The 21,742-nt window shown below is 35.8% G+C and overlaps 5 protein-coding genes across 6 annotated transcripts; 3 read left to right on the top strand and 2 right to left on the bottom strand.

Annotated features, from left to right (window-relative positions):
* The first annotated feature begins 264 nt into the window (after positions 1-264).
* LOC116343565 (WD repeat-containing protein 6) lies at positions 265-3,940 on the top strand. Its single transcript, XM_031771700.1, has 4 exons — positions 265-531; positions 608-1,128; positions 1,203-2,676; positions 2,750-3,940. The coding sequence occupies exons 1-4, from the start codon at positions 471-473 to the stop codon at positions 3,724-3,726; spliced, it is 3,033 nt and encodes a 1,010-aa protein (XP_031627560.1). The 5' UTR covers positions 265-470; the 3' UTR covers positions 3,727-3,940.
* LOC116343568 (UDP-N-acetylglucosamine transferase subunit ALG14 homolog) lies at positions 3,913-4,980 on the bottom strand (the record flags this gene model as incomplete). The annotated part of the gene is made up of 3 exons (XM_031771704.1): positions 3,913-4,246; positions 4,318-4,714; positions 4,903-4,980. Coding segments are annotated over 3 exons (693 nt in total), but the record flags the coding sequence as incomplete, so codon positions are not given.
* Positions 4,981-5,020: 40 nt separating this feature from the next.
* Positions 5,021-15,988, top strand: LOC116343564 (E3 ubiquitin-protein ligase UBR1). 2 transcript variants are annotated; one of them, XM_031771698.1, is made up of 8 exons: positions 5,021-5,417; positions 8,030-8,293; positions 8,889-9,223; positions 9,317-11,117; positions 11,183-11,537; positions 11,641-11,752; positions 11,893-12,021; positions 12,094-15,988. In XM_031771698.1, exons 2-8 carry the CDS (start codon positions 8,104-8,106, stop codon positions 14,566-14,568), a joined length of 5,397 nt encoding a protein of 1,798 aa, XP_031627558.1. In that variant the 5' UTR covers positions 5,021-5,417; positions 8,030-8,103; the 3' UTR covers positions 14,569-15,988. The 2 variants fall into 2 exon arrangements, with proteins under 2 accessions (XP_031627558.1, XP_031627559.1); XM_031771699.1 differs by lacking the exon at positions 5,021-5,417 and adding an exon at positions 5,773-5,790.
* Positions 15,989-16,133: 145 nt separating this feature from the next.
* On the bottom strand, positions 16,134-17,442 carry LOC116343567 (uncharacterized protein C18orf19 homolog A). The gene is made up of 2 exons (XM_031771703.1): positions 16,690-17,442; positions 16,134-16,603 (listed from the first exon to the last, which is right to left on the bottom strand). The coding sequence occupies exons 1-2, from the start codon at positions 17,220-17,222 to the stop codon at positions 16,336-16,338; spliced, it is 801 nt and encodes a 266-aa protein (XP_031627563.1). The 5' UTR covers positions 17,223-17,442; the 3' UTR covers positions 16,134-16,335.
* A 78-nt stretch (positions 17,443-17,520) lies between these two features.
* LOC116343566 (nuclear pore complex protein Nup93-1-like) lies at positions 17,521-20,904 on the top strand. Its single transcript, XM_031771702.1, has 9 exons — positions 17,521-17,591; positions 17,758-17,979; positions 18,063-18,543; positions 18,617-18,987; positions 19,055-19,433; positions 19,501-20,016; positions 20,087-20,391; positions 20,451-20,580; positions 20,668-20,904. The coding sequence occupies exons 2-9, from the start codon at positions 17,819-17,821 to the stop codon at positions 20,785-20,787; spliced, it is 2,463 nt and encodes an 820-aa protein (XP_031627562.1). The 5' UTR covers positions 17,521-17,591; positions 17,758-17,818; the 3' UTR covers positions 20,788-20,904.
* The last annotated feature ends 838 nt before the right edge of the window (positions 20,905-21,742 follow it).

Here is a 21,742-nt window from a genome sequence, read left to right as displayed (position 1 = left end):
TCACTTGAAAATTTGAAAATATTGCATTAAGTTGAGTATTTTGCGTATAAAATGCAAAAATTTTAGCCAAATGTTTTGTTGGCAAGTTTATAAACAATTTGGGACAATTGAATGTTATCAAACGTCATTTGCACCACTTTGACAGTCAGAACTGTCAAAACTCAACACAGATACACTGTTAAATTCAACGCGGTTTGAGCGCATGAGAACTGTTTCGATTTTCGTTGGTTACTTATTTCAATTTTATTCGTACATTTTTTTGAAGTTTTTATGTATGATTGTTTCGATTTCATTTTATGGCAGTTTTCTTCGGTGAATTCAGCATTTCAATTTACAAGAGATATTACAAATACTTTGTTATTCTGAATCAAAGTAGCTGATTTCTATGTCCCAATCTTTCAAATGTCAGTGTTTTGTGACCATGTGAATGGTAATTTTTTGAGAAAGTGCTTTCCACTCAATCAGAAACAATGATTACCGTTGCCGATTCCATTGGAATAAAGCTCATATCGCCAGATTGCTTATTAACAGGTAAGACACATCAAATAGAAACACTATTCCATATAAAGATATAGCTATTCTTATTGGTTCGTTCGTGCTTTTTTAGGTGTCGGCAATGAATTGCATCAGTACCATTTGGATTCAAGCAATCAAACAATACATCGCCAAATCTGTCTAAATTTCCGAAGTAAAGTCTATGGAATCTCTTCATTCAACACAGAAAATAACACAAATGAGCAATTCGTAGTCGTGCATGGAGGACGAGAATTGGCTGTTTTTTACCTTAGTTCCGACAAGCATTTAAAACTCATTACAAGACTATGTCTCACTGATTGGATCAGTTCTATTCAAGTATACAAACCCACCTCCAATGATGAAGTTTCATTTTGTACTGTATCAGGTCATAGTGTCGCCAGTGAATTTACCGTGAATGTGGATGGCAAATGGAGTATTAAGCAGAAGGCTTCATGTACCGACAATTGTACGCTATACAGTTCATTGATTATTGGTGAGAATTGGTCTGAGACCACGATATTTGGCGGTACTGCATTTGGTGAATTGATTATTTGGAACGCAAGCGGAGACGGTGCATCGAGGGAAGTTCTTCATAGGTTAATCGGCCACAATGTAAGCTGATTTTTCACAAAGATATCATTTCCAATTATTATTTTTTAAATAACAAAAACATGAACTTTTTTCAGGGTGTCATCTTTTCGATCAATTGTTCTCTGTCGCAAAATCTCATCACAACCACGTCAGATGATCGTTCGGTGAAAATTTGGAAAATAAATTTCTCGTGCGATGTACCAAAAGACTGGAGCTCATGTTCAATTGAAGCAAAAAAGCAAATGTTCGGACACACATCACGTATTTTTAATCATAAAATCATCGAATACAACGAAAGAGTTTACATTATAACAGTTGGTGAAGATAGTAACATTTGTATTTGGTCCGATGATGGACGATTGATAAATCGAGAGCCGATCGTCAATTCGGTGTCACTTTGGAATTTGGACTACGATTCAAGTAGACAGTATTTGTTTGCATGTGGAAATGACGGAGACGTGCATCAAATCAATTTGATAAACGTGTTGAATGGGACCCAATTTTTGCGTGAAAATCTCGAAATCGATGACTTTTCCAATGGGGAACATATTAAAAAGTTGGTAATAATGCAAAGCGAGGCCACTGCTGTCGCAATGACAACCGAACAAAAGTTATTTTACGCCAAAATTGAAGAAAATCTGTCAAAAAGTTCGTGGCAATCCCTTCCGGTTGCTGAAACTGCATACAAAATCACCGTTTTAGAAGCGTACGGGTCGTTAGTTGCAACGGCTGGCTATGAATTTGTGACAATCTATCGACATCAAAATGGTCAATTCAAGAGAGTTTATCATGATAAACCACCATTGGCGGAGACTTCATCGTTTATGTGTTCATTACAATTTCTCAGCGAAACAGAGTTTGTCATTTGTGATGCACGAGGCAATGGTTGTCTTATAACCGTCGACGATACTTTCGGCATTGTCAAAGATCAACCATTTCAAATGCCACCGGGTAAAGAACGATGGATTACGGTGGCGGCACGTTTTGAAAATTACTTGGTCGTTGGCGATCGTCATGGAAATATGCACTTGTATGAAATCAATGACACATTGACATTAAAACACAGTTTATGGCATGTGCATGGTAATTTGGGTTGTAAATCGATTTTCCAAGCGACAACAAAAGGCCGACTGCAATTTGATTGTACCGGTCATCAGGGAAAAATGAAAACGATTGTAATCAATGACACCAAATCGGAATTGGAGCTGAAATCAACACACGACATACCAATTAAATGGTGTGATAAATCGTTGCACATTGATGAACATCGTAACACGTTATTGGCAGGTTTTAATGAACGTCATTTTATTGCATGGCGCAGTGACAATAGTTTTCGTTTTGAATTCGAAACGGGCGGCGGTCATCGTGCTTGGGATCTGTACATTGATAAACACACATCAAAAGCATATTTATTTTTTGTTCGAAGTAAATTGTTGAATTGTGTTCAATTTTTGCTGCACGACAGTACGCTGCATCCATTTAAATTGCCGAAAAACAATTGGCATTCACGTCCTTGTAACACTATGCGCATCATTGAATTAAACCATGATCGGTTTTTAATCGCTTCCGGTGAGGCACATCAAATAGAAATATTATTCAATATAAATATAGCTATTCTTACTGCTTTGTTTGTGCTTTTCAGGTGGCGATGATAATCTGCTGAAATTCAGTGAAATTAACATGGTTGAATCGAATAATCGTCAGGTGTTGCAACATAAATTCGATATGGTGCTGCACATTTCAAATATTAGATCCATTTTTTCGCTTCGAACAGACCGATCGAGCGATAAAGAAAATTGGCTATGTTTTTCGGCCGGAGGTCGGGCACAAATTTGCGTGACGGAAGTGAAAATAGATCAACATCGAAACGTGCAATTTCATGAAATCTGCGATTTTATGCTTAGATCGAGTGATTTGGAGCGCAAACGCACGAAACAAACACAAATCATTTATTTTGATCCTGAAACTAGATTCATGAATTTGGTAGCCTATTACAAAGAAAATGAAATCAATATTGTGGTGGGATGCTCTGACGGGTATATTCGAACGTTTAAGTATGGAAAAGGATCGATTTCACTGGACACATCATCATTTTATGGACGATGCATTCTACATGTTTACCACTTTCAGTATAATGACCATCATTATTTGATCACTATGGCAACCGATGGCTTAATTGTGTTTTGGACATTAGACAAATTTAACGAAGATTCAAAACCATTTTTCAATATTCAACATCATGATAGCGGAATTAATTCGTTTGATATTTTCATAGAAGCAAATCGAATGTTTGTGGCAACCGGAGGTGATGATCAGGGCATTGTGATTTCGATTCTTCAACTTAAAGCAAAACCAAATAATGAAATATCAATTTCAATTGTGAAAACAGTCAAGTTCCCATACAATCACACCGCACAAGTGAATGGTGTGAAATTTTCAGCGGACAAAAAATACCTATATTCGGCGAGTGTAGATCAAACCATTATGAAAATCGATTTAAGCGATTTTTCCATAGGACAAGCGAGTTATTCATGTATTTCAGATGCAAAAGGATTGCAAATCATTGATTTGAATCACATTTTAATTTACGGCTGTGGAATGCAAGTACTGAAAGTTTAAACAATTCCATTTTGTAGAGAAATATAAATTCCAATCAAAGTAACCAATATTCAAATATAATTTGAAGAAGAAGAAGAAAAAGAACGGTAGTCAAAAAACGGCTGAAAAATGTAAAAACTATGACCAAAATGTTGAAAATGTAGAATTTCTGTAAACATTGCATTAAGTGAATAATATAACTCAAAATTAATTTTGTAAAATTTGTTGCATAAAATTTTGATTTTGTCTTTATTGAATAATCTTTGGAACGTGAGCTTAAACAACTACATCAGGTGCACTTTGAAAAGGTCTCAAAATAGCATTTAAAAAAGTCTTCCAAAATATTTCGCTTTCGGTGAAAAGCTGACTAGCTGTGGCCATTGAACGACAAACGAGTCAGCAATCCAAACTAAAATCTTGCCACTCAACGAAACAGTTTTAACGCGACAATAACTTTCGATGAAAACAATTTTACATTGAACATTAATGGCACAGAAAATTTTCATCGCGAATGCAATCAAACAGATGGGAACGCAAGTGCCTGAAATGACCGGGAAAAAAATCCAAATTATATTGACTTATTTTGTTTATATTAGATTTGAACAGGTGTACCGGGTCCGTTGCATAGAATCAAATCGGGTTGTAGATGATAGACCAATGGTATACACTGCCAAACAGAGCGAATTGTTGTAAACACCGACGTCAAATAGCTTTGTCCGACGTGGCGACTTCGTTTTATACGAAATAATTCGTAGTCATTTTTCGACGTGGTTGGCTCTTCATGATTCAATACTTTCGATTCGCTGGTTGAATCGGTGCTGGCCATAATATAATATCGTGGTGAATAGTTTTTCTTGTTCAGTTGTTTGACAATCGTCATCATTTCAGCTGTATGACCCCCAGAACCAAGTACAATCAATGTTCTTGCTGGTTTTCTCCTTCTTGTATTCACGCCCGGCACAATATTCGTTAAATAATAATATCGAATGGCAAGCAAGAATACGGCCGCCTTAAGAAATAAAACAAACCATAAAAACATTTTCGTTTGTGGCTATTTTGTTATTTTCTTCTGCACCACAAAAAGAGAAGAAAGCGTCAAAATATTTTGAGGTTATGTACACCAATATATATACCATTGAATTTGTTTTGATATTGAAACAGATGTTTTGACAAACATTTGCAGCTGAAATTACGTACGTGTAAGCAGTTAACGTCGCCACCACCATACTTACGAAGTGTCAGATATTTCGAAAGCAAAGCGCTAGAAGAGACATTTCAAACAGCAACCAACACAGAACATGTACGAACAAGAGCGAAAACGAGACAGAGCGAGATGAAAATAAAAAATGAAAGACTAATTGTACAATAGTCGTGCTTCATAATGTATTTTGACGCATGCGAAAGTGAAAATTTATACGAATAAGACGTGATTATAAATAGCACTCACATTAAAAAAACGAAGAAAATCTTTTTTGCAATTTTTTATTTTTGAATAATATTTTCATAAAGACACCAACCAAAAAAATTCGGCTTCGATGAAATTATTGGTCCTTTAATTTCGTTTTATTTTCATTCGGAGTTTTTGTGTGAATTTGGTAAATTCCATAAAATCGATTTGGTTTCTACATTGTTTTTTTTTTCTCTTTTGTTGTGTGTTCGATCGAAGAAGGGAAAAACAAAATAGAGAAAGTTTGAATTCCAGTGCACCCAAAGTAAGTGAAATAGATATACACATGTATTATGATATTGTTGGTAATTTTGACGAAAGAAATTTGAGATAAAAATAAAGATTACGCAAAAACAAAATAAACAAATATTCGCTTATGAAAAGTACTCATAGTTGAAAATCAGTGACGTTTTCACATATATATCACACGAACAGGGAATAAAGGGGCCTTAAATACCGAAACACCAGAATACGAACGAAATATTTTGCTCATATCAATTGTTTTAGTTTTTAATGTGTACGTGCATTTATTTCGATTACGGATTTCGATTGAATTGTGAGATAATCGACTCATTTTAAGGGAAAAATTCATTTGTATTTTTGTGCTATTGTTGTTATTGTGAACGAGTGGCAAATTGGTAAATGTACAAAACGAGAAATGTAATTGTGTGACTGTGTGTAAATATGATAATTTTCAATATGTATATAAGAAATCGTGTGTCATTTTAACATTATCGGAGCGCAAGAGACGATTGCATTACAATCACATAGAAATTCGTACGAAAAAAAAATAAATGTGTGTTTGATTATATCGACTCCATTTTTTTAAATGTCATCGTAAGAAGAAGAAGAAAAGCAAAAAAAGGTCGTTTCATTATTTAATACCATTTGTATCGGTAATTTTCTTCGCTGTGCATTCAATTTTCGATGTCATGACAATAAATATCATTACAGTTATTGCACTGTCTTGTGCATTTTCTACTATATTGTTGGTGTGCGGTTTGTGTGTGACTCAGACATCGAACCTGCATCTGAGTAAAACAAAGCAAGCGTTTGTTGTATTGTACATTTCAAACAAATGACAATATTTTTTCATACATTTTTGTTATTTTCACGGTGTGTTTGCAACAATTTTATTCGCACCTATTGAAGAAAAGAAAAACGTAAATCGAAGCGAATTTCGTTTTTAAATACATTTCCTCATAATTAGTTTCATATTTGCATTGCCATATTTTGTTCTATCCTTTGTATATCCGCATTTTGATGACGTTTGTTGTGGATCGCTTTTGCATTTAATACAGCCCGAAAGATAGACAGTGTGTACGACGAACTGCGATTCTCCCGATTTAATTAACTGAAAATAAACATAACAAACGGCAATGACAACAGACAAACATTTTTTTTTATTTTAAATTCCCGTGAAACAAAGAACCGAATGAACTCAATGTTTATCAAAGTATAGGAAGCACGTAAATGTTTTTTATTTTAAATATAAATTGTGTGTGAGTGTAATTTTTGATTGCCAAACGACTCGAATAAGAAGGGAAATAAATCGCTGGCAAGCGATTGAGTCGCAGTTGAAATGTGATTGTTGAGGTTCAACACAAACATAAATCGAAACAAATGTACATCGAGACGTAAACAATTGAATCATCGCAAGTGTATTCATTGCACATCGTAACGGTGTAATTATATCGAAACGATTTAACATTGCAAAACGATTCGTTCGACCAATGTCAAGTTTGATCAAACCTGAATTCTCAGATGATCGAACTTGAATTTATCAAGCAAAAATGTTTTATTTTAGTAAACGAACATAAAGATAGACTTTAAGTTAGTTTGCACTCAATCAAATGGGTATTTCTTTCCCATATTCCACTTTCCATACTGCAATGGATCGGTATCCAGTGGAAAATGAAAAACAATCAATATCATAAAAAGTTCCATCAGTCAAATAACAATCGAATGCAGATATATATATATACATTCCCTTCATCAACGGCGGGCCTTGGATCCTGCACAAAAGCGAGGTTATGCAATAACAAACGAAAACTATATCTATCTAACTATATGTATAGCATATATAAGTTTTGGGATTTTGTTATTGTCGCTATGTTTCGTACACATGTTTACGGCTTGTTAAATGCATGTTTGAACTAAGAATAAAAAAAGTCATTCGCCGACACACTCAATCGTCTCTAATTATGTTCTGACTAAGCAAAAGTTGTTTGTGTTTTTCTTTATTGCGCTCGCTGCACTGCGACTCAGCCCACCAGTCAGTATACATAATATATTCAATATAAATTCTTGCAAACTAATAATGCATCGTCTGTATGCAATTTTTCATTCAATTTATCAATTGATTGAGCTCACTTTCATTGCGGCCACTATGTGCAAGAAATTGTGTGCGGATCGTGCATTGTTGTGGGGCTTTTTTTTGTGAGTGCTCTTGAACCGTTCAATTGCATATTGTGTGACGTGTTTTCCGTGTTTGTTTAGCAATGTTTAGAACGTTGAAATGGATTGTATATTCATTAAAGTTTCAGCAATTTTCGCATGAATTTAATATTCTTTGTTTGTTTGAGTTGTTGTTGTGCGCGTTTATGTCGCAACTGTACTGTGTCGTGCTTGCTTCTTTTTGAGCGTGTATTTATAGTTATGCCTTTTTTTCGATGGAGCCATCATTTAGACACAATACAGAGTCGCTCTTATTTCGCCTCTAGTGTGCTGTCGTGAATCTTTGATACATCGTTACACGAATATGATTTTCATTTCAATGAATATGTGAACGATTTTTTATCGTTTCTCATATTCACACGCAATCGGAAAACTGTTGTAACTTGTCGAAACTAATGCGTTTTTATTTTATTTTTCTAGTACGTTGACAATTTGGTAGCGATAAGGAAGGAGCACATTAAGATCTAATTCGGTGAAATTCATACAGAGCCAAAATGATCGATTTAGACGATTTAGATGGTGATCAACAACAGTCGACGAGTGAATTACCGAAGAAACCGCTAAAGGAATGGCGAAGCAAATTCGAATCGGGCAGCTTGGTGTCGTCAAATTTAATGCAGTTTTTTCAAGCCGCATCTCCATTCTTCTTCACGATCGATTTAACAGCTGAATACACAGATTTGGGTAAGTAAAACAAAAAACATTTGGATGGATATTTTAAAATTTAAATTATTTTTGGTGGAATTAAAAATGCTGAGTCAAATTTTGTGACCAATTGAGATCAAAATATACATCTGTTTTCAAGTTATATAAAAGAAATGCGCATTTATTTTGCATAGCTATCGCTGAAAATGGCTTGTGTAAATCAAAATACTTTCCGTAAAAATTAAACAGCCATAAAAGGTTATAAATATATTACAAACAAGTTGCCCGCAGTTTGGTTTACTTTTTCAAAATTAGGATTCGTAATATGTATAAAAAACAAATATAGGCCTATTTGACTCTCATTCAAATCTGAGGAAAAAAACAGCGCAAAAGATGTCGTATGACAAATATTAACTGTGAATGATTCAGTCATTCAGTATGGTACAAAAATACCCAAACGGAATATTTTCATACGCAATAAATGTGACCGATGATTCGGTGTCTTTATCTTACAATTGAATATATATTAAGCAATGACCTCATATGAAACTTTTCATTTAAAAGACGACTGTTTTGACTTTACATTTTTAAAAGACATGAATTTGGTTCTAATGCCGTTTGATTTCTTTTACAGCGAGATGTAGCTACGATGAACAAGGTGCAAAGAATGCAATAATCGATGTGCTAGAAGAGTTTATATTCGGTGATAATCCAGAAACGGTGCTAGCCAAAATCCGTAGCGAAGAAAATGCGTCAACGGTATGCGGTCGAGTGTTCAAAATGAACGAACCATTCTACAGTTGTCGTGAATGTGGCATGGATCCAACATGTGTGCTATGCGTTAATTGCTTTAAACAATCGGCACATCGTCATCACAAATACAAGATGGGCACATCGGCCGGTGGTGGATGCTGTGATTGTGGTGATAATGAAGCATGGAAACAAGATCACTACTGTGATGAACACACAGTAAGTGAATTTTTGAACTCAGTTTTTTGCTTATCTTAATTTTTTGTTTTACATTGACCTCTAATTTGTCGATTTGAATTTATTTCATTTCAGAAGGGAAGCGAAAAAATATTACAAAGTAACCTTATAACTGAACGGATGCGAGATCGTTGCATGATTGTATTCGACGCAATTTTGAATTATTGCGTGCGATCATTGAAGATCGAAGCGAATGGAAGTATCAAAAATATGGATACACAAGATGAAGATGTTTATTGTACCGTATTATACAATGATGAAACACATACATTTGATCAAGTGATTAATACACTAACCCGAATCGTTGGATGGCAACAAAAAGATGCCGTTGAATATGTGTCGACGATTGATCGTGAAGGTCGAGCCGTTGTAAAATGTTCCACATTTCAGTCGTGCATAAAATTGAAAAATGATATTGAAAATCAAGCACTTCGATCAACGATAGCACTCAAACCAACCACATTGAAAGTGGCCGTACTCCATAAGAACGATGTCGCCTATCAGCAATTTTCATTGCAACTGTTGGCCTGGTTTCAAGAATTTCTGACGCGTCATGCCGTATTCCGGTTTTTATTTTGTGAAATACTAAAACAAAGCACTGACTATAGTCTTCGTGAAATTTTGACAAATGATGCAATGCTGTGGAAAACCGCCCGAACCAGTTGGCACCACCTCTTAATATCTGGCATGCTGATGGAATATGAGAATAAGAAAACACTTGCCGTCATGTTTACACGCCAGTACACACGAGTTATGCAGGATTTCATTTGTCACGATGATCACGATCATTCGTTTTCAATTGTATCGATGAGCGTCCAATTGTTTACGGTACCATCAATAGCACAACATCTAATTGCCAACGAAGATGCATTCTATAAGCTGATGTACACATTTTATTCGGAATCAATAGAAAAATATGTGAAAAAGAAGGTGCTGCAATTCACACGAAATGCCGGCAACATGAATATTTTCAAACGATCAGCGTACATTTTGTACGACATTAAGTATATTTTGAGCTTTAAACCGAGCATTTGGACCGATGAATTGCGTCAAAATTTCTTGCACGGTGTTCAAATGTTGATTCGGTTATTGCGTGAAATGCAAGGCATGGACAGTGTATACCGTCAAACTGGACAGCATATGGAGTATGAGCCAGAATGGGAGTCTGCATTCAATTTACACATCAAATTGGCACCGGTGATTTCTTTGGTGCTCGATTGGTGTAGTTCAGATCGCATTGTTCTGATCAAAGTCTATCGCATGGTGATGAGTGCATTGAGCGATACCGATTTTATTGTATCGCAAACGTCAACGGAAATCAAAGAATTGGCCGATCACAGTGTATGGTGTTTGATGTATGATGTTGGCTCAAAACCGGTTTCAATTCATTTACCATTATCACGATTTTTTGCCGGCTTATATTTGCATTTGGAGAAATTCAATTTGACCTTCGACACTGTTCAAGCGAAGAAAATAAAATCAGATCAAACGATTACGATGATTGAGCCGAGACCAGATCAAATTATCGAACCAGTTCTTTGTACCTTAACAATGGTCGCTCAAGTGCATGCCGGAATGTGGCGCCGAAATGGTTACTCACTATTGAACCAATTGTATTTCTATCGTAATGTTAAGTGCCGCGCTGAAATGCTGGACCGTGACATTGTTGCTCTACAGATTGGCGCTTCGCTTATCGAAAGTGACGATTTCTTGATTCACATCATTAACAAATTCAATTTGGTCAATTGGGCCAGTCCTGACTATGAAGCTACATCACTTCAGAATCCCGAAGAGGATAGCATTCGTCAAGTTATTAATATGGTCGATGAATTGCTTGAATTGATTATTGTGGTTGTCGGTGAACGTCATGTTCCAGGTAATTAAAACTTTTATTGAATTAACACTAGCTTTTGTTTAAATTTGATTTTTTTTTTTTACCAGGCGTTGGTATGGTCACCGAAGAAGATAAAATCAAAAAGGAAATCATTCAATATCTTTGCATTAAACCATATTCACATTCTGAACTGAGCCGAACACTGCCCGATTGCGGAAACGAAGACGGCATCGAAAAAATCATTGAAAGTGTTGCCGAATTCAAAAAATCCAGGCAAACCGATAAAATGGGCGTCTATGAATTGAAACCACAATTCTTTGAAGATTACAATATGTACTTTTATCACTATACAAAAGAAGAGAAAAGCAAATCAGAAGAAGAACAACGGAAACGACGAAGAGATAAAAAAGAATTGGTTTGCACTCCGCCACCAAAACTCCCACAACTCACACCACTATTTAGGTAAGATTTGAGATGATTGAAACAACAACAACCAAATTACGCATATTTTTTACATCTGAATTTCAACAAATTCTCAAATGATTAATTTAAATGGTATTTCCAGTATGTTGGCGAATTTACTTCAATGCGATGTCATGCTGTTGATTATGCACACGGTTTTAAAACGTGCCATCGACTTAAAAGCAAGAAGCTTCTCGGAGAGCCATTTGCAAAAGGTCAGTATTTTAAGTAGTTGGAAAGATTCCAAGTAACCGAGATCGATAATTTACTATTTGAAGTTAGAAAACATGTCACACCGGAAGTTCACTGCCAATATTCATATACAAAATAAAACAAATTTCCAATCGAATTTCAGGTGCTTCATCTTATTGGTTATGCGGTACAAGAGCAAGAATGTGGTGCATACCCATTCTTTACGTTCCACGAACGTGCAGCTAAATGGGACATCTTACCTTTGATGGAAGAACTAATCAACAGCCCAAGGGTATTTTACTTCTACTTTTTTTTTTAAATAAACATAAATTAAAATCGAAACGTTTTTTTAAACCCCATTTAGGTTGAAGCTCACCGTGATCTAATCTTATGGACGGTCCGTCGCTACAAAACGTTGCAACAATCTGAAAATCAAGCGATGGAAAGTGATGAAAATGCCACATGCAGTGATGTTCAAGCGAGCACCAGTGGAAAAAGTGCTGCCGATATTGAAAAAGCCGAAAAAGAGGATCGTGCCCGATTGGCGGCCGAACGTCGTGCAAAAATAATGGCACAAATGGCATGCGCTCAAAAGAATTTCATGTCATCAAATGCTGAATTGTTTGAATCTACAACAACATCAGCGCAGGATAAAAGTGAAAATTCAATGGAATGGCAAGATAACAATGAAAATAACACCAAGCAAATTTGTTTGGGCGCAGATCGAAAGCATAATTACGTCGAAGATTTGGTGGTGACATGTATTCTATGTTCAGAAGATGCGGTTGTGAATAAATCAACAGGTCCGTGCATGGTGTATTCGTCGTTTGTACAGAAATCGCATGTTTTGTTACCGCTCGATACGATGTCATATCCGCATACAAGCTCATGTGGTCATGTAATGCATGCCAGTTGCTGGAAAGAGTATTTCAATAATGAAGTGTTGAAAGAGAATCGTCGACCAATCCGAAATCGACAGACCGGCATGACAACCGATAAAAAGGAGTTCTTATGCCCATTGTGCAGATGTTTAAGTAACGCTGTCATACCAATTTCACCGGCTTTGTCGCGCATTATACCAAACCTACAACAACCAAGCGTAGACGGCAGTCCACAGGGGAGCGATGACATTGAACCAATGCCATTTGATAAATGGCTGTATTTCATGCAAAATTATAATGGTGCTTTACAATTAATCGTCGATTTACCAATTGGAGATGATATTGTGACAAAACTTCCCGACCTGGAATCGATTGTTCGAGAATTCACAAGCATTGAGGCATTTGTAAAACTTGCACCACCGACAACACGCGAACTCTTGCCACCCGAATTGCTCGAGTATGTGAATGAATTTGCCTCATCGGCAAAACGAGCCGCTCCATATTCACATGCCGACGAAGTAGCCGAATCACATTTGGTCACTTGGATATCATGCTCGTACACAATTCAAACGCTGGAAATGTACTTGCGTGCATTAAACAAACCGATGAAGGGACAAATGTCGATTCGACAAACGAGCTGCTTGTCTGGACTGATTCGTGAAAGTGGATTGCTTGTAACAACAATCACCGATGACATTGCCGCTAAATTACTGGTTTTGTTGCGCAGTCAATTATCAACACTGTTCACAAATAGCAGCAGTTGTTTCATCGAATGGGATCTATTCCGAATGTTAATTACATTCATTTTTATCACACCATCGGTGTTGTATGCACGCACCCGACAATGCATTGTTCCGAATGGCACATTGCTTGAACATTATTTGCTTAAAACAATTTTCTTGGCGCTAATCACAAAGATTTTGGTCTTGCACAATATTGACGAAAGTGCAAAATCCGAAGAAAGCACCATGACCGGCTCATTGTATATGGATGTTGATGAGAATGCTACGCTTTCAAATCCAATTGAATCATCGGAAGATACACAAACTCCAAGCGACGGAGATGGTAGCAGCAATTCCGATGTGCTGATCGAGTTTTATAATAATCATAATTTCTATGTGATTGATGCTCGTGATGCTGGCGTTGCACCGCCTGCTGCACATAAAACACAAAAACAACTAAAAGAACTGGTTATGAAAGCGATTCGTGATGAAAGCCGCATATTTTTACGGTGCGCATGTTTGCTATTCCAACATTTGACCGATGTTGATCTACCCGACGAACTGTACGATTCGGATGGTGATCGGTTTGAAGTGATGTGTGAATACTTGGGCTTAAGCAGCGACATCGAAACTTATCTGAAATGTGATAGTATCAATTCATTCATGAGCAATTTAGCAATGCATCCCGATATTGAAATGTTCCGGACAAAGCAACGTGCTGAATTGAAAACCGTTTTAGTACCATGCGTACCAACCGTACGGAAATTGGTCGATTTACCCGTTGATTACAGTGATTTAATCAATACAGTGCTAACATTTTCGTGTCCAAATAACGATCGCGATGAATCGTCGCGAAATCCAACAATGTGTTTGGCATGCGGTGTTACTCTTTGCTCAATGACCTATTGTTGTCAATATGAAATCGAAGGTGCAACGGTTGGTGCATGTACATACCATGCACATGAATGCGGTGCTGGTGTTGGAATATTCTTGCGAATCCGAGAATGTGACATACTGCTGTTGGGCGTGAACAAAGGTTCATTCGTGTCTCCGCCATATCTGGATAAGTACGGTGAAACCGATCAAGGTCTTCGACGTGGTAACCCCCTGAAATTGTGCCCAGAACGTTATCAAAAGCTTAATTTAATGTGGCTCAATCATGGACTTCACGAAGACATTGCACGAAGCGCTGAATCCATCAACAATGTCATCCCAACGCAATGGCAACATTTGTAGTTATCGTTGTTCTTTGTGATGCAAATAAAAAGTTAATAAAAACCTAATAAACTTGCAAATAAAAATAATTACAATGAAAAAAGCTAGATGAAGAAATATCTTAGGGAAAAAAACACAGAGAAATATAAGAAAGACTGCGGTCATTACTGTAAAAAGTAAAAAGTTAAAGGGAAATCATGTTTTCTAAAGAGAGGAATAATGAAATAAAATGAATAGTAATATATAAAGTAAATCTCAACGTTCACATTTTGGCAACAGTTGCACAAACACAAAAAAACAACCCAAACAAAAAAACATCCAACTAACTAAGACTCGATGCATTTTTTCATCGCAGCTATAGGAAACTTACGTGTTCTATAAGATTTTTTTTATTTCTTTATTTTTTTTTATTTTGATCTTATTATTAATTGTGTATTATTTTGAGATTTATTTCGTTCCTCTTTAACACTTTATATTTAAGATCCGGATGAAATGTACGATTCAATCCAAAATTAAAAAAAGAATCACTGTAAAATCCAAAAAACCCTCTTTTTTCTTCTATTAACTTTGAGGTATTTAATGTTTTCATATGAAACATGCGTTAAAGCGGCCAAAAGTAGCATATATAAATCAATGTTTACTAAATGTTTACTAAAAAAATCTAAAGAACAATGAAAAAAATGAAAAAAGAAATTCTAGAAATTGTAAGTCGATTGGCCTATGGCACAAGCTAATACGTTGTTTTGTACATTTCTTTTTATCGAGCTCCATATATATAAAGAAACAAATATATATTAAAATCGTTTTTTTTTTTTTTGAAATGTCTTATTAAGGGTCTTCTTCATTATTTTTAACGATAAGTCTGCGTGCTCTGTCTGAATGAAGAAAATTTTGGCCAAACCCTCTCTAAACGTATATATGGACAAAATAAAATCAATAAATGATTTAGATAAATTAGATGAAATTTAGCGAATTCAAATCCTTTGTTTCGAATTTAAACAAAAATAAAAATAAATCAACTTTAATATTTGTTGTAAGACACACACTGCAAACAAAAGCTTTTTTGATATATATAAAACACAATAACCCCTGAACATTTCTCTCTCTAGAACGGCATATGGCCATGAAACACACACGAGTTTTTTTCATTGGGTGCAATCATTCGTTTGTACGAATCTGTGTTTGATTGCTCTCGATTGATGTAGCTAAAAAGAAACCAAAAATATTGTCGTGTGAACTAAATATTATAGCATTGCATTCGGATGAAAAGAAAATAAAACCAAATCAGTTCTATTAGAATTGTTGAATTCTTGTAAATTACAATTTTTAACAATAATTAAAATAAATTTCCACTTTATTGTGTAGACACTTGAATCTTGAATTATTACAATTGAAACAAACAACCGAATAAACAGAAAATTTAAGAAATCTTAAAAAATCATGACTCTATTTTATTTTATCCACCAAATGAATACTGAATTTCAGGTTGGAGAAATAGAAAACTGGAATCAACCGTATTCGAAGACTAACAGCAAAGGCTAGCGGTATTTTCGCGTAAACCAATAATAAGACGGAAAAATACACACTTATATTATCGAATAACAAACATTTATTTTCTTACATTTTTTCTTTCAATAAAAATAAAACATATTTCCGATTGTAAATTTTGAATCCAAATCACAAATAACATGTGCATTGCTTAAGTCCATTCCATTTGATGAGAGATGTTACCTTTCTGGTCTAAAAAATATCCAAGTAACCCAACTAATTTCCAATGCTAAATAAATTTTATTCTTTCTTTTGAAATTTGGCCTTCTGATCGTCGTAGATTTGCTTGAGTTGTGTACGATTTGGAACTGGTCGAATGTATCCCCACTGAGAAAGGTATTTAATTGCTAAAGTGGTGCCGCCAAGCGTGACTGTATACCGAATTGGTGTTGCGATTTTATAGCATAAGTATGCGATGGCAACATGGCCGAGAGACGAGTCTCTAAGATTTGCAATCGCCGTTTCACTGAAGTGTAACGATTCCAACATTGATGGGATATCTACGCCACTGTAATTAGAAACAAATTCAATAACAACAATCAGAGAGAGGTCATGAAATGATTATTAAATGTTTATCGTTTAATGTGCAATTACCTCGATGATAGATAGTAGAAACTTCCAAACCAAAAGCAAGATGTGACACAATGGACGGGCAGCAAAACGTACCAATACTCTTTGTACATCTTTTTGAATCGAGCCATCAATGATAGTTTCTCTTCAGTTTGTGGAACTGTTTCTGTTTTATCGGCAACATTATCAGTCTGGTTTTCACCATGCGGTTGATTTTCTACCTTGTCATCGACGATCGATTTTTCTATCTTTTTCTTTTGTGGTTTTTCGTCCTCACCATGGTCGGGAGATTTTGGATTCAGTGCAGTCTGACTATTGTGAGGTAAAGATGTGGAGAAGTGTCGATATTCAAACGTACTAAATGTGTTACTTAAATTCCACTGTTTAAAATCGATTGTGAATAAGTGTTGCTGTGATCGCCGTGGCCATGGCGTACTATAATTTCTGTTTGCTGGGTAATTGCAGAGAATACGACTTGTGCTCGGATGAACAATTACGTCTTTAGCACACCATGAATAACCATACTTAAATAAACTTCTCACTGTTGATGTATTCATCGTACGTCCGCTTATTTATTTGAATCGAATTTATGGATTTATGTTTTTGTGTAGCTACTTTTACGCTTCACCTATTGTGTATTCATTTTTAACCAAATAAATTCGAAATGTTAAATTATTCATCGACCCCAAACAAGATGAATGGAAAAGTTTCTATCGCAAACTATTACGAGACATGTTTGTATTTTCTTGACAGTGTGTGATGGCATGTGAAGAAGATATCAACCTTCAAACTCTTCATTGTGGTTATGTGAGAATATGTTGAACACGAAACCAACTTCATGGCATACAATCAAATAGCTCAACAAACAACGTTCGTTGACAGTTCCATCACACAGAAGAATCGAGTCTTGTTTATAACAAAAGGCGGTACGTTTTGACAAGTTACATTTTTCTTATTTAAATATTTCCAAATGAAAAGAAACAAAGTAGCATTTACAAATTGGTTACAATTTCTTGCATAATTATAGAAACTAGTGTGAAGTCAAACAAAGTATTCTCTATAATGGTTTTTCGTACGTTGTTCTCATTTTAGGTTAGGTTTGAACTTGAAATACGGTATTTCATCACAAAATTCATCGGTCACTCGATTCGTAATGGATTTTAATGCGCTTCTACAAGAAGCTCAAAAGCTAACCAACGAAACAAATGCATCGGACTTACTGCCCAGAGTGGAACGATCGTTGCCACAAGTCCTACAGGCCACGCGTGAACTACATTCGCGCGTCACACAAACAGAAGCTCAAGATATTCAAGCGTAAGTTTTACAATACTTTTCGGATATTTTAAAACCGATGAAAAAAAAAACTCAACGTTTGTTTTCTTTAAAAAAAATTCCAGTCACATTTTACTCGGTTCAAAAGGAATTGAACTCCCAAAAATCTCACAGAAGCTTGAATCGTTGAGCGCCCGCAAAACATTCGAACCACTCGAACCGATATCGGACACAGACGTTCAGGGTTTTTTGCGTAATGAAAAAGAGACAGCAATCCTGTCGGTTATTGAAGAAGTGCACAAAAATTCGTATTTGTCTGCACAAAACCAAAAATGGGAGCACATTCTCAGCGATTGGAAGCAGGAAAAAATCAAATTGATGAACGCATTGATTGGACCATCACAGAATTGGATCGAATTGGTGCGTAAAGGGCCCGAACAAACCGTTTTGAATGAAAGCATCGCACGCGGAAAATCAAATTTGAACAATCAAGAAATGGCGTATGCATGCGAGGTGTATGAATACAATAAATTGGTGATTGCCGGTGGATTACGCCCGAATTTAGTGGAGAAATTTTCGAAGATTGCCACACAATTCAATGACACGGTGAGATCAACCCATACAAATTATGTTGTTAAAATACTAAATAGGAAAGTGTGTTTTTTATTTTCATTTTTAGAAAGTCAATGAAATCTGGGAAATTATTACATACATGACAAATGTGACACCACTGCCCAAGACACAAGACCCATTCAAAACACGGAATACAAAATTCGAATTTGTGGCTCAGGCGAAAAAATACTTGGAGTACAGATACAAATTATTTATGCAAACATATATAGCCGATCGCTTGCCGGACGCACAACGCGGTGGAATACCCAGCGTTTTCAATTTGGTCAGCTCGTTCGTGGCATTGAACTTCAACAGTCAAACTGGTAACACAATTGGTCTTGAAGGTCACATTGACGGTAAACCACTTTGGCCAATGGTATACTATTCGTTGCGATGCGGAAATATACAGTCAGCTTTGAAGTGTCTGCAACAAGCTGGGTAATTTCAGCCTCTGATCATGTATTGGGAGTTAAAAAATGTTTTAATTAAATTCTTTTCGTCCTAGTTTGGGCCACGAAGATTTGGTGCAGGTGTTGGAAGAAAAAGCACGCAAGCCAAATCAACGGATCAGCGCAAAATTGGAAGCTCAAATAAAAATGCAGTACAAACGGAAGATTCAAAATGAGACCGACATGTATAAGTGTGCTGTTTATGGTATTATCGGTTGTTGTGATGTTCCGGATCATGCAAAAGTTGCCAAAACTACCGACGATTTTCTATGGATTCAGTTATCCATGATTCAACCAGATGACAATGGAAATATGAGTAACACAGATGATCTTGGCTCCGATTCGCCGACTTATTCTGCTCTGCAGTCGATGATTCTTGAGAAATACGGCGAAAAATATTTTAACGCCAACGAACAACCACATTTGTATTTCCAAGTAAGACGCTATCAAGTCAATTATTTCAATAACATTCAATTTACTAAAATTGTGAATTTTCTTCTAGGTTTTGGCATTAACGGGTCAATTTGAACCGGCTATCGAATTTCTATCGCGTTTTGAACGCTATCGTACACATGCCGTTCATATTGCTTTGGCTCTAAATGAAATGTTCCTCTTGGGATTACCGCGAAATATCCAACAACCATTGTTGTCCATCGATATCGATGATGCGGCGCCATTGCGTCGATTGAATGTGGCCCGTTTAATCATGCTGTATGTTCGTAACTTTGAGATTACCGATCCGGCTGAAGCACTACAGTACTTCTACTTCCTGCGAAACAAACGGGATCCAGATGGACGAAACTTATTCTTGACATGTGTATCTGATTTGGCCATTGAGTGCCGCGACTATGATCTGCTCTTTGGCAAAATGCAACGAAATGGTATCCGCTCCCGTGGTTTAATCGATCAATTTGAGTCCATCGAAATCGACGTTCGAAAAGCATGCGAAATTGTTGGCGATGAACTGGTGAAAAAAGGTTTATTCGAAGATGCTGTCAAATTGTATGATTTGGCTGGTGTAAGTATCAAAATCATCATATTTAGTTTCTTCTCGATAAGTTGCTAATTCAAAATTCGATGGCTTACAGATTGAAGAACAGTGCTTGCGATATTTGTCGATTTTATTGTCTCCAGTTGTGCATCAAACAGGTAAAAAAGGTTCATTGCGTGATCGTTTGTACTTGAAGTCATTGGAATTCTCCGAACGGTATGCTGACGTCTTAAATTGTGACTCAAATATTCGTGCCACATTCTTTACGCTTCGTGACTTGGTCAAATTCTTCGACGAATATCATGAACAAAAATATCAACTCGCATTGGAAACACTTAGCCAACTGAAGCTCGTCCCATTGAGCATGACCGATTTGGAACTATGCGTTAACAACTTTAAACGGTAAACCATTTTTTGAAGATCTTGGACGATCGATTTCAATTTTTTTCCACTGTTTCTAGACTTGGCGGTGAAGTGAGCAAAGTGTTCCCAGATTTACTGTTGGCAACCATGGACATCATTCATACACAATACAAAAGCTTAAAAGGACGTGATGGATACGCATTCAACACAGATGAAGCAAAAGAACGTGTAAGTATTCAGTTTGTACTTTACATCCTTCCTCGTACATTGTACTTCATCAAATAGCTAAATTGTCGTGTTTTCCATCGAACATAGCAACTGGGAATCTTGCGCGACCAAGCGAAGGCAATCACAAATATGGCAGCCACTGTACCATATCGCATGCCAGGAGATATTAGTAGTCGTTTAGTTCAAACCGAAATCCTAATGCACTAGTGTTTAATGCAAACCTGAATCAACAACATCGGAATTTCCTTTCGTTTTTAAAATGCTATAAATACACTCCGTTTGATAATTTAAGGAAAAAAAAATAAATTCAATTAAAATCCAACAAAAAAACAGAATGTTTTTTTTTATTTGAGATATTTTATTGTTTGCAGTAATAATAATAATAATAAATGATCGTTTGTTCACTTTAAGAGTCTATTTTTGTTTTGTTTTGTATTGATTCTTGTTTGTTTGTTTGTTTGTAAAAGTGATGATGATTTACTTCCAGTCAATTAGGTTTCGGTTGTGATAATTTTGTAAACATACACAATCCATTGGTTTTTTTTTTCAAATTCCAATGCATTCAACATTAAACTCAATCAATTCACGTCTATTGCACGCAACCAATTTATTTGCTAAATGCAAAAAATCAACCAACAACAAGAAAAAAACTGACAATGCACATTCAATTCGCTGCAAAAAGTTATTACAGAATTTTGTCTTTTCTCCGTTTCATCATAATTAGTTCCATTTTTTTTTTTTTTAAATAAATTCCTATTTGATTCAAATATAAAACTGCCTATTGTCTAATTGCCACGTACAGCACCTTGACCACTCCAATCATTTAATCGAGCAATCAATTCTGTGCGCGCCTAAATATTAAAATTTTTTGATTGGGAATTGCCTTTTTTCCACACTAAAAAAAACGAATCGAAATATTTTTTTTCTCAAGCGCGAAAATTATTGTGCATTGGATTGAAGAAAATAAAATCGATTTTTCATCTTACAGTTCGTTCGAAGTTGAAATTAATTTGAGAAGGCTGGATTTTTTTTAAAGCGTTTTCAATGATATTTTACTCATAGATAATTTTAGCTCTCTCACAAAAGTTGAGGGGTTCCGAGGAAAAATGTTACGTAGAAAAGTTCCGCGGAAAAATGTTCGGGAGCTAAATGATATCATTTA

The sequence above is a fragment of the Contarinia nasturtii genome, unplaced genomic scaffold (assembly GCF_009176525.2).
Source record: "Contarinia nasturtii isolate CC-2019 unplaced genomic scaffold, AAFC_CNas_1.1 Cnas_scaffold_1037, whole genome shotgun sequence".
In the NCBI taxonomy this organism is placed as follows: Eukaryota; Metazoa; Arthropoda; class Insecta; order Diptera; family Cecidomyiidae; genus Contarinia; species Contarinia nasturtii.
This window is presented reverse-complemented; position numbering and strand designations above follow the sequence as displayed.